At 37.0% G+C, this 13,507-nt stretch overlaps 1 protein-coding gene across 1 annotated transcript; it reads right to left on the bottom strand.

Annotated features, from left to right (window-relative positions):
* Positions 1-3,042: 3,042 nt before the first annotated feature.
* Positions 3,043-10,281, bottom strand: LOC148677010 (claudin-16-like). The gene is made up of 5 exons (XM_088616683.1): positions 9,994-10,281; positions 7,218-7,320; positions 6,371-6,535; positions 5,948-6,139; positions 3,043-4,521 (listed from the first exon to the last, which is right to left on the bottom strand). Exons 1-5 carry the CDS (start codon positions 10,105-10,107, stop codon positions 4,370-4,372), a joined length of 726 nt encoding a protein of 241 aa, XP_088472809.1. The 5' UTR covers positions 10,108-10,281; the 3' UTR covers positions 3,043-4,369.
* Between the last annotated feature and the right edge of the window lie 3,226 nt (positions 10,282-13,507).

The following is a 13,507-nucleotide window of genomic DNA, read 5'->3' as shown; positions in this document are numbered from 1 at the left end:
GCCATCAACTCTTATACAGAAAACAAAAGAAAGCCAAGATCCTCCCAGAGAAAGGTGATTACATGAGTCATTCTCTGTTACTACTGGTAGGAAGGATTGACACTAGTTGCTATCAATCTTGTAGTACTTAATGTTTTAATATGGATTACTCTCCACTTGCATATAGGGGGGTCTACACAAGTTTGGTTTTGGTGTGTGGGCTGTGCTCCTAGCTTCCTTCTGAGGGTGAACAAACATGCATTCTCACTTCCAGGTTCAAAAATAGACAGTTTTGCTCAAGGCACTTTCCTTCACGCAGGAATGACATCAAACTGGTTTCGTCTTTCCTTTTTAAACCAGTTGTAAGCTGTTTAGAGCAGGAAGACCATCAAGAGGTGGCTTTTGGAAGCTGCTGGCCGTCTTTACCCATGAAAAATGAGCAGAACATTCAAAAAGCTTATTCTGAAAAAGGATCTGTTTATTTCAAACAGAAAGCACATTTGGCTCACAGAAGTGATACCTTTAAGAGGATGTCTTTGGTCACAAAGTCATTTTCCTATTTCCCTTTTTCAATTGTTTGAAATGCACAAGTGCAGCGTTTATTAGAAAAATTAAATCTACTAACCAGAGTAACTTGAAGGCTCCATGTTTTTAGTTAACCAAGTTGCTCAATTCTAACATTCTTATGAATTCCTTATTCTGTAGATGGTTAAAGCATAGGAAAGATATTGGATGAAAATGATACATTGATTGGTAACCCAAATCAGTTTTTGTCCAAAGTATGCATTTTTTTCACAGCTACTTCAACAGTACTGTTTTATCTTTAAATACTTTGCATTTGCACATATACTGTAAATACAAATGTATCCTACAGTTAGTTAATGAGTGATGGTACTTGATAAAAATTATAGTTGCTATCATTCTACAAAACGAAAGAAGTACTGTATACTGTAAAACATATTTCTTAACTGTGTCTTATGTTAGAGATTTTCCCTTTAGAGAAGGACAAGCTGCGGTTGCAGGGTTGGACACTAGGTGGCGAAGATCATATTACACATCAGAGGACCTGTCCTGGATGTTTCCTCTGATACTGTACATCAAATTTTGTGGGATCTGCAGGGTAAGTGTTGTCAATCTGTTTGAATTCCAACAGCTGTTTACACAACCGTGTTTGTGAAAATATAGAAAGAAGGAATTTCGCTGTCTGTCCTTTATGCTCTTAGTATTATAATGTGTTTACAGTACATGCAATGATGAGCATACGTCCTGCTCCTACAGAATATTACTCTGCAAATCTGCATAGCTACCCCTATGGACAGTGTGTAGAAGTAAATACACTGGTGATTTTCAGAATTTTGTCATCAAAAGCATCACAAGTGCCTTTTTATTTTTTTAGACCTGATCTGATTCTCCTATGTGCTGCTTTGCTGTTACTGATACAGTTTTCTCTGTTCCCAGTTAAAATCACATATTTTTTTTGATGAGTCATTCTCCCGAGTCATTATTACTGTTTGGGTGTAAAGGCAGTTTTAAGATTAGCCTTTAACTGCTAAAGTTACTGTTCTGGTTTTGCCCTGTCACCACTGAACGTTACCTTGCTTGACAATGGTTTTACAAAATATGAAAGAAAAGCACTCAACAAATATAATAAAGAAAAAAAGGCAATATTAATACTACTGCTTATAATAGAATTGGAGGGACTTTAACAGTTGCTGCATATTAACAGAACTGCCATTCTGTTTTACCAAAACACATACACATTCACATAATACAAGCATATTGTTTGCTTGTATTTTATAAACTGCACCAGCATGAAACACAGTTGTGCTATTTTCTGTACACATTAGTTTGTAATTTAAACCCCACAGACTGAAGGAGAAACAGAGTCCCCCTGTCATGGTGACAGGTGTGCAGCACTAGAAGCCATGCACTTGTAAGACATTAACCTTTAGCAATTTTAATCAGGGTAATCAATTCTCACATGGCTACACAAGACAGACCAACTGAACTGAGGACCTTCCCATTCTTGAGGTCTGTTTTTCCTTTTTTTCCCATTTTAGTGTTTGTACACACTCCCCAAAAAAGTATATCCCTTTATGTATAAAATAAAAGGAGCCTTGGTTTGAAAAACATAATAAAATTGGATGACACATTCTATGTCAACTGGAGTTAAGACTCTTAGTTGCCTACCTCATTCTGAAACATGTATTACATGAAGATTATACTCCTGTAATACCTTGTTTACTGAGATATCTTCTAAGATATTAAGTAAGCTCCACTAATTCCAGAATTCAGCTGTTCATGGGCCAAAAGAACTATTTGTCATAACATTACTCATGTTCTCTGAGCATAGCACTGCATTCCTGTGAACCAGGTTAGAGTGGACTTTAAGGTAATTTTGCTCATGCATACATTATAAGACACTGAATGCCCTACAGTATCTCCAGGTTATCTTAAAGATGTTTTGATAATAAGTTAATTAAGCCTTCATGCTGCTGAAGGTTTTAATGTAAAATTCTGTTTTCCCTTAGTTTTATGGGATAGTTTAGAAACGTCTTTGTACTTTTCAGTTTTCTATATTTTTACTTCTGTTAATACTTTTCTGAGAGTGTGTGCTGTTGTACAATACATCACCTTAAGTTTCTTGAAAAGTGCTCATAAATAAAATCATATGGTTATAATATATTTATTTGTTTGGCAACATTTTGTTTTCTGAAATAGAAGAAGCACCATAATGTTTTACGTCAAGACTGTTTTGTACAATGTAATTCTTTATATCAGGGGTCTCCGACTGAGGTCCTGAAAAGGTCAAATTCCAGAAGTTTGAAACATCACCCTGAATTACCTTTCCAGAGACAGGAAACACTTGTAAATTATTGACCAATTAATCAAATAAATTGGTTCAGTTAAGGGAAATTGTATCACAGAGAGATGCAAATTTTTGTTCTTTAAAAATGTGTGAATTAATGATTATTATAATACCTGCTGGGATGGGGCTTTACAGAAGCTAGGTTGGAGATTTGCATCATATCTCATCACAGTTATCATGCAATGGTTGTTCTGGCACATATCAGGCTGTAACTCTTTTGATACTTACAAAATACACCCAACAATAAATTATCAGCCCTTTATTCTTGGTAAGGATTAGTTTAAGGCTTGTCACACACACAGGAGCAATTTAGAGATGCCAATTAGCTCTTCTAATGTGTTTTGGGAATTGAAGCTGGAGCACCTGGAGAAAACCCACAGGAATGAAGGGAGAATATACAGACTCCACACAGAAACATTCCCAGAATCAAACCCATAACCCAAGAGCTGTGAGCTCTGGTTTCACAAACACCTTATGTTTTCAAATTTGGGGTTAATGTTCACCCTTTCAACAGAAAACTTGTCTTTAGTAATATATTTCTTCACCAAATCAGGGTCATGTACATAATATATTCAGAACAAAGCACTTTTGGCAACAAAAAGGAAAAAATACAAAGTTTTTGTGGAAAATGTTACTGTTTAATACGGTTTTCAGCTTCTCTGAACACATTGAGTGAAGTTTAAGCATGTTAATCTCTACAGACTAAATTTTTGTATTTATTGTATCATTGATGAATCTATTCTAAAATGTTATTTAATAAAATATTCTTTTACTTCAATATCTGTGTATAATATTAATGTGATTTTATGTCAGGGAATGTCTTGTTTTTCACCTGTTCTTCATGTTGAGGTTTTGTCTCTCTTTCATGCTCCCTTGTCCTACATCAGAGATTAATCTGGATTTTTCTGGTAGTCTGAACACAAATTGACTTTGACATACTAACCTTTTCTTTTTAAGCAGCTTGTCTTAAAGGCACTAGTATGGGAGCTTTGAGAAAATGTTTAGGAATTTGATGATAGGTTAGACATGTCTGTTGTCATTCTGCATTTCCAAATTCTCCAAAAAAAAAGATCCTCAACAACACACCAAAAATGTAATTTAAAATATTGAAATATTATCGAGACAGCAGTACACCTCTTAGCACTATTGTCTCTGTGATGTTCAACATACTGTAAACAATTGTTATTTTAAGAACTGCATTTTAAAATGTTTTTTTTTGCATTCCTGAAGCTACATTTATGCATCAGTATTTCGAAACATTAAGAAACAAATTAACACAATTCAAACATTCAAATTGGAATCGCAATGAAATAAAAGCCATCACGATTTTACGGTGACATGGGAGAATAAAACACAACCTAGAAATTCCACACGGTGGCGCTGTTGTCCAAGCAGATGAACTCGTCGCGTCTCTCGTTTGAAGCATCAAGCGTGTTGACGAAGATGCACACTGAGCGCAATATTTTTGGAAGCGCTCTCAGAGTATCAGGGCACGCAGGCCTGGGCATGATTCTTCCAGCTTTATACTCTGGTGTCTATTGCATACATCTTGGCGGTTTCAGTTTTAGTGTAGGAGTACGTTGTAGTTGACGACTTTCTAGACTTGGTCCTGTCTCTGCTCCTTGTTCTTGAATGGTAGTTGTACGCAGATACATTTTGTCTTGATCCAACATCTGAAGAATATGTAGGAGCAAAAGAAAAACTATTTTAGGGTTCATGTTATGACTGAATCAGAGGTGAGTTTTTTCCACACTGCACTTGAATTGTAATGTGAAAACATTGACTTGGATTCATTCTTAGGGAATTATGAGGAACTCAATAATCACATTTATATTGCATTTTAAAAAGCAAGGTAATATTTAGAATATTTTAACAACATAAGAAAAGCTGGTGACTGGGGCAGGACATTCAGTCCATCAGTGATCATTTTCCTGCACACTGAGTCATAACAATACAAGCATCAAGCCCAGACTTGAATGTTTCTCCACCTCCACTTCATCCCCTGTTAATGCTTTCCATGTATTAGAAGCTCTGAGTCAAAGGTCTGCGTATAGAGCAAAAGAAGAAAACTCATTTTGCAATGCTGAATTTAAAATGTCACAATTTTATAGTTATATCCCCAAATCTGCTCACAGAACTTAAAATAACTGTTATTGGTTCAATTTAAAATTCTGACAATCTTAGTCAGACCAGCCAAGTCTGAAAACATTACATTCCTGCTACATTCCTGTTCATAGCTCATCTTCTATAGCTTCAAAGAAAGAATGCAGCTATAGGCTAACATTACAGTTGGAAGTTTGATCAAGTTGCTAATCCCACTTTTAAAAGCAGATTGACTTTCAGAGTATTCAAGTGGAGTAAATCATTTTCCAATGAAAAGTTCTTAAGTCATAAAGTGCTCAACTTATTCTTCAAGGCTAAATGGTGTTTTGAAAAGCCCCCGTTCTGTGAATATTATTGTTCTTTGTGTTTAGCTTTTCACATTTTCAACAGAGTGGAAAAGGTCCAAAAATGAGCTAATAGATCCTAGGGGAAAACAGTTTATAGTACTGATTGCTTAAGATTGATTAGGTTGATTATGCAAGATGCATAGATTAGTTTTCATTCATTCTCATTCCACAGTACTCACATTGAAAGCACCTTTCAGTTGATTAATTGAATTGACCATCAAAGAGAAATATTAAAATGAATGAATGGCCCTTATATATTAATCTCTCTTCTTTCTAATTGTTCTTTTTTTTACTCCTAAATACAGTAAGAGTAAAGAATAAAGATACAACTCTATTAAACTGCACCTTCACAGATCTCCGTTATTCCTGGATGATTAAAACAGAAACCAGTTAAAAGGTAGTAAAAATGCAGGTTACGCACTGTACAATTTAGGTTTTCAGCATTATTTAAGTATTATCCATTACAGTCCTTACAGAATATGCATTTATTGGTATTGTAATTTAATTACAGTTTCTTTCTGACCAGGACATTTTTCATTGCCCAGATAAGGAACATTCATCTGTGAAAGTGAATGCTTGTTAAACACTGTAAGATACCAAATGGAGAAACATTGTGATCCATCGATAAGCTCCAGAATGGCGGAGTTACCTTTGAAGAAGTACATGCAGCATGTGAGCAGTGTCCCAGCAAGAGCACAGCCCATTGCACCCGCCATGCCCAGCCAACAGGACCATCCCAGCTGGTACTGAATCCCCAGGAACACATTTTGGAAAAACAAGGTTGAGCGCTCCACGTATATACTGACAGCATACCACACTGAGGCAGTCATACCTGGAACAGCTGAGAAGAGTAACACATGAGTGCAAGGCATTGACAATGAAGTAAGTGCTGCTTATTGAGTCTACGGCGCATCCACATGATCGACAGCACCTTTTTTTTTTAAACTCTATTATTCTGGAACTAGTAGATTTGGTCAGACTTCTTGGGTTACTGAAATCTGCAAGCAGCCCTCACTGATAATAAAAGTGTGAGCCACAAGACCTGCCATGGGCTCCATGTACAGTACTGTACCCCCAAGCAGCAGTGTAAATCCCGCTACATAGCAGATGCGCAGTTTAATGTCCGGCTCATTCTTCAGGAACTTTATGCAGTCCAGCCCAAGAAGGAGGAAAATGAAGCCAAATCCAGCCAGGATGTCTGCTATTATTATCAGGGTCCGGGTTGCCACCAGCCTCACTGGAAAACAACAACAGTAGGCTTGCTACATAGTCCTGTGGATTCTTATGAGCATTTAATAGTACTTTTACCATTTTTTGTTACATTATGAATTTCCTTTGTCTTCTCAGTTTGTCATTATTCTTCAACACTCCCTATCTACAGCTGTGTCACTCAAACCTCAGTTCTTCCTGTAATCTGGAGAAGCGCTCTCCATTTTAGAAACTGTGAAATGGCTCTTCTTTGTGTATTTTGGGGGTTTGTGGAACTTTTGTGCTTGTACGTTTTGAGTAGCTCATTCAAACGGCTGTGTAGTAGCTGGACTATACGCATAGAGTATACTACACATACAACTGTATCATAGCTGTGTCAGTACTGAAATGTGCCACATGGCAATCATGGCTTATTGAGCTAATGCACTTCTTTTGCAAGTGAGCTGAAAGATGAACTGGAGAACTGGGATTGAATAAGTATGGAGCTTGATTAGAGGGATGTGCAAAGTACAGTATACAGACGTCTGTGTAACAGAAAAAAACCTTTCTCACTTTAATTCACCATTGAAGGAATGTGTTAGATGGGTTTGTACATTAGAAATTAGTTTGAGTATCGATAGCTAAGCATACAATTATAGAATATGAATCAGGTTTCATGAATCTTTTATTTAGCAATGTTTTGGATGGCTGCATTTGTATGGGAAACTCACAAGAATGTTCAGCATATATGGAGTCATAATCCTCGCAGGTAGTAACACCTTCAAAGTTATGAGTCACACACTCCCACCACAGTCCCCTGCAGGAGTCACTGAACTGTACATAGAGAACAGGATAGAAAAAGGCAATTTTAACCGCAGAACTGTTTCATATTCTCGACACGATTCTGGATAGAGCTGCAACAGAAACTGATTACTGTATCCACTGTACTTTTGCAGGGAACAAATTTGCCTTTTAAAGAAACTCTGGACTACTGTATAGAGTTTATACTGTATATTAGCCCTTTAGCTGTGAAAAAGAGAAAAGCAATTTTAAACACACCTACCTTCTCAAAGAAAATTATTTTAAGCATTGGATATATATTCTATCATATACTGTAGATAAAAACATATCGTTAAGACTTGGTTTATTACACAAGCATATGCGCTACTGTTTCTTTTGAAAACTCCAGGTAGGATTAAAATAAGAGTAGTAAACGAAAAAGTCCAAAATAAAAACAACAGATATGATGTCTTGAAGTGTAACTGTCAATTTACTGAAGATTTGTTGTGAAAATATACTGTAGATCTTCCTATTTCTTCATCTGACAATGGACTGTAGTCACTTCATCCATGTTTAGCAGAGACAGAACAGTTTATTATAGAAAGCACTTTGGATTTTTAGTGCTTTTGTTTCATTTAGAATGGCTAAACTCAGTATTTGATTGTAATTGGCTTCCAAATGAGGTTAATTATTGCTTTAATTCCCAGACATTTTTACTTCTTAACATCCTGATTACAGTTAAATACTGCAAATCCAGCTTTTGTATTAAATTGTTATCTACAGTACCTTCTACCCTGTTTTGTTAATAATATTCTTTCTTTTAATCATTCACCAGGTAACAGAGACGAACATGCTAGACAAGTCTATATAGCCCAGAGCATTGGTTCTCTGCATTTAAAATTCACTCTCACGATTTGTTGGTGAGAAAGGCTAGTTGCATTTGCATAAAGGCTGCTCATGTAGCAATGGAGTGAGACTTATTATCTGAAACACTTTATTAAGAAGTCACAAGGTACGCTCACTCTTATACTCCACTTAGTTCCTTGTTTCAATGATTTCAACTTGTCCCTAACTGAAACTTTCAAAAGCATGCAAAGAGCGGAGTATTAAAACTATGAATGGACCATTCCAGCTCTATTATTACAGTTAAATCAAACCCAGCCAACTTTTACAAAGACACCTATGTGATTTTGAGGGTCATCTTTGGACAATATTTGAGTTGTAGTTGAAATTACTGTCAGTGGCAGTGAGCACCTCTTGAATAAATCTTTGGTTAGATTTTTGGTTGGTGTATGCAACCTTCTAAAGCTTTGGCTGTGTGCTTTACAAATACCATTGTGGCTTTCATAATTTGGGGTACATCATTATGTTTGCAACCACAAAACGCAAGTGACTACTTACAGCTGTGCAGAAACACAAGGTATGACTTTCACATAACAAGAGTTGTGTGTGTTCAAATTCAAATGGAGACAATAACAAATACAGTAACTACCGAATGAAAATGTTTATAGTCCAGAAGCAGGTACAGTTCCTGGTCTGCAGACCTAAGTAGAATGTTGGATCAACACACGATACAGATTAAAATTAGTGTTTATAAAGTTCTTGAAAATAATATTACAGTCTAACAATGGGATTGTGGGGTCAAACTAAAACAAAAACAGGGTGGATTTTGGTTTATGTGAATTCATTAAATATTGAAATTAGAAATATAATATTATTTCAGATATTATGCCTACCTTCTTCCAATAGAGGATAATATTGAAACCATATAGAATATTGAGAATATGCTTGTTTTCCATCTTGATGAATAGATGAATATCCTTCTGATATTAGACCTCTCTCTGCTCAAGACCAGGAGATAACATCTGGTAGCAGTGAGATTTGTATTAACATCCATAGGTGAAGCTGTGATTTTTGATTAAATAATCAAACCATATGGGCAAAAAACACAAACATTAAGAAATCTGGACATTATTGAGAAACATTCTAATTCTAATCCATCCGTTTTCAATAACATTAATCCAGCCCAGAACTGACCATGAATGGGATGCCAGTTCACCACAGGAGCATACTTCCAATCCTGTAACTTTTTATCACAAATTCCAGATTGGAAAAGTAAAACTGTTTTACACAAAATAACCTAATCGTATAAAGATTTAGCAGCAGTCAATCTGTATATTTACTTCTTCTCTAGAGAGAATGATTTCATATGTTTGAAACATTTTTCCTATTAAAATGTTTGCTTTCAGAGGTAGATAGTCCATACTCATAGATAACTCAGTTATTCTCAAACAGCACTCCAGAGTCACCTGGGCATCTACAAAGACTATCCCAGGGATCCCGAAAACCAAAGGGAAACATTTCACACCCAAACAAGTAGGTTGTAAAATCAATTCTCTTAGATTTGGATTGGCTCTGACTTTAAACTCTTACAAATAACACTAGTTCAGGTGGGTAGCTGTGTCAGCATGCGTAGGCTGCAAAGGAACAAGTAATAGATTAATTACGATTAGTTTAGATCATAAACTAGGTTAGTTTATGAAAAAATAGATATGTAAATGTGGTTTGTTTTGAAATTACGGTTAGGGTTTTTTTATCTTGAGTGACCTTTAGCAAAGAGGTCTGCAGCAATGAATAGATTAAGAAACACTGCCCCCTGCTCTAACCCCATGTACTTCTGTGCTGTTAACAACATACGAACTCTGTTCCCCTTCTACACCCTCCTACCTCCAGACTGAGGTCGGCATCCACCATCCAGCAATCGGACCAAGTCGCCACAATCAGGAAAGCTGTCGAGACCAAGGCCAAGAAAAAGGCCAGGAGTTCCAGAAAGGCCCTCATGCTGTAGGAGGATTCTTCATCTGAGGGATGTAGAACTGAACAGCACTGGCACTGACACACGAACCTAGACCAGATTCTGTGGATCCCTCTCGCTCTGCAAGGAGGTAGTACTTCTTGCCATGCTACTGGGAAAGTGTGCTGCCACAGTTTAAGCCAGAGAGCACAGGTAGCTCAAGGTCACCTGGGCTCAGCTCCATTCAGCTGGTTCTCAGGCACCTACAGTACTGTTGGCTAGGCGGCTGCATCAATATGTCATGCTAATTAATGCTAGTTCAGTTAAATGAGGGTGAAAGTGTGATGACTTAACAGTCTGGGTAGTAGTTTCTTGGAAACAGCATTTTCAAATTAACACCATTGCTCGGCCAGACAGAACAGGACATTGTAATGAGTTAAGTGCTTTTACACAGTTGTTTCAGTTCTTTTCACCAAAGGGTAGTTCATCAAATATTTCTATTTTTTGGTAGCTTAACCAGCAAAATCAATGACTGGAACACAAGTTTCAGCAGGTCTTATTGTCCAGACATCCATTATTCAAGTCTGGGCAATATTTCTAATAATAATTATTAAACTTGTGCTTCTCTGAACCTTCCACTGTACAGGTAATGGGGACTCCCTTCCAATGTGTAGGACCCATCTGAATAGTGCGACGGTAGGCTAATCACCAGTGGGGAGGAGAACACACTAAAGAAGCAAATTTATACAGTAGATGAGGATTATTAGTAGGCCAAGATTGATAAAGGCTAGGGAGAAAATTGGCCAGGACACCCCTACTCTTTTTGAAAAACTCTCTGGGATTTTTAATGACCACAGAGAGACAGGACCTCTGTCTTACATCTCATCCGAAAGACAGCACCTTTTTACAGTTTCCCTTTACTATACTTGCACTGACCAACATAGACCGCAGAGTGAGTGTCCCCTACCGGTCCCACTAACTCCTCTTCCAGTGGTAGCCTTAGCTTTCCCAGGAGGTCTCCCGTCCAGGCACTGGCCAGGCACACACCTGCTTAGCTTCAGTGGGTTGCCAGTACAAGGGCATTTCTCAAGGGATTGAATGGCAGTGGGGAGAGGTGGAGCACTGTTGACTATTGGGGTTCAGTTGGTCATGCTGTTGTCCAAAAATGACTTCTTGTGGCTTGTTTGTCACATGTGAGTTTGAACTGTTGGTAACCCTTTGAAACATACAATACCCTGCTGTATGTTCTGTCGAGTATGTGTTAGAGACAGTGTTTCTTTAGTGGTACAGAGGTCACAACACCATTGACAAAGGTCCTCTTATTACCTTATTAAATTTTTCTTAATTTGTTACCTTTGTTTTTTTAAGGCTAATATTCTAGTCTTGTTCTGAAAAGAGTTTTCATTATGATGTACTCTATGTGAGTGATAATCCCTCCTGGTTCTGAACAAATACAGGTATTTCTGACTGTCACTGCACCCTGATCTCTCAGTGCCTTAATTGAATCAAAATTTCCTCAATGGGACAAAAATGTCCCTTCCGGGTATTTACTCTTTTAGGATATCATGTTATGCAAAACAGGGGTTTGTTTACTGTATCTCTCATCTTTGAATTCCTTCCGAGTTAGTCAACCCGGATTACGAGTGAGTGTGTGAGTGGCTGAAGAACTCTCTGTTCTAGTGGTTTTAATGTGCGAAAAACTAGCTTTTCAAAGACACACTCTGCTTGGGCTGAATTGTATTAAAGAAAAGATTGCGTAATTTTTATCACAGATACACGCTATCAACACCCAGTATCTTCATTTTTTTTTATTTGGTAAAAGAATGAAAAGTGGGGAATCATATGGAAATTATTAGGTGCTACTATGCTCTCTAAGGTTCATATATTCAAAATAATTTCTGGTTGGATGATGGATCTAATTGGATCTATTTTTCCTAATTAAAGAGAAGCTTTATTCACAAAGACACACAGTTGCTTTCTTCTGAAAAAACACCCAGCTGTTTAGAGGTGAACACCTTAAGGACACTTAAACTTCAGGACCCAGAGTCGACAGCAATAGCTCTTAACTTATCTTAATATAATTAGTATACTGCATTATAGTAGTATTCTGCATTACAGTATACAACCAGGATTGGACCAATCAGAAATATTAGTTAAAGGAAGCCTTGAGATAGACTGGTGATGATTCATGGATTCATGACACAATCCCTCCTTGTACAGATATTGCCTTTTTGATAATAGATGGATGGGCCATTTTAAGAATTTTTGCTTGAAACAGTTGAATATGTCTCCAGTAATGCTGCCCTTGTTTAGTTCAGTACCTCAAGAGACTGTAGATTTTCAATCAAAGTAAGACCTTCCGTGCAGACTACTAGGTAATCTCATTCATTACTACTCTCTTCTGTATGTGTGAATCTAGATTTCTTTTTCTAGATTCTCAAGGCGAATGAAAAAAGAAACGTGTATCAACTAAGGAATATTTTAAAAGACATGAACAGAATGTGGAATGTCTTTCAGTTATTTTAGAGCCTCCAGCTATGAAGTTTGCTTTTGGATCAGATTACATACATTCTGTGTGCACCTTTTTGGTTCAAATGTAATGTTTTGTATTTGTTATGTCTTTGGATTTGTATTGTGTACAACGTGGGTTTTTTTTAGATTTTTTTTTTAGGTTTTGCTTTAATGAAATTAATGTAAACACAGCCCCAGTCGGTTACTGCTATACACTGCATTCTTGAGTTACTCCTTTCTGCTGTTATGAAACACTGAAACCTTAACTGAGATCAAAATGGAACAGAGCGCCTATTTGATCAAGTCCAAACATGTCTCAGGACTGGAAAAAATGAGTTTCTTTGACAAGATCTTGCTTAAGGTACTGTATATACGCGTTGATTTTCCCACCTAGAAAAGTGATCAGTTCTTAGAAAGCAGTTCCTTCACCTTTCAGAAGAAAAGTGAAAAGTACAAAACATACACTTCTATACCAGACTCACAGTACAAATAATGATCAAGGCAATGAATTTTGCTGTTGTTTTGTACCTGATAATAACAACATTACAGGAGCACACTAGTCAGCATTGCGGTGTGTTTAAATAGTGCCACAGTGTTTACTTTTCTAGAGGGAAACAACAGGGTGACTTTTTCTGTGGAATGAAAAATGTATTATGTATGGCACATCCTCCTCCTAAATGGGGGATTTAACATTTCTTGGTTGTTTTAGATACCTTACATTAACAGATTCCACTTTAACAGCTACTGTACTGTACATAAAAAGGGCAAGTGGCGCCAAAAAATGTTATCAGCATCGCAAATAAAAGGTGTAGGCAATGTTCTTGTCTTTTTTATTTCAGCAAGAGGGAGGGAGAGCAGGCCAGGAAAAAAACTTCAGAACATATTAATCAGCCAAAGGAGTAACTACCTGCAGAGAGTTAATGTGACACAGGCCCA

The sequence above is a fragment of the Lepisosteus platostomus genome, chromosome 2 (genome assembly GCF_059453375.1).
Source record: "Lepisosteus platostomus isolate fLepPlt1 chromosome 2, fLepPlt1.hap1, whole genome shotgun sequence".
Taxonomy (NCBI): Eukaryota; Metazoa; Chordata; class Actinopteri; order Semionotiformes; family Lepisosteidae; genus Lepisosteus; species Lepisosteus platostomus.
Note: the sequence above shows the minus strand (reverse complement) of the source record. Positions and strands in the feature narration are given on the sequence as shown.

Coding starts and splice junctions, on each gene's coding strand:
- LOC148677010 (XM_088616683.1), bottom strand. CDS start 10,107: ATGAGGGCCTTTCTGGAACTCCTGGCCTTTTTCTTGGCCTTGGTCTCG. Junction 7,321..9,993: donor ATGCCGACCTCAGTCTGGAG/GTAGGAGGGTGT, acceptor CTCTATGTACAG/TTCAGTGACTCCTGCAGGGG. Junction 4,522..5,947: donor CTGCATGTACTTCTTCAAAG/GTAACTCCGCCA, acceptor CATATTCTTCAG/ATGTTGGATCAAGACAAAAT.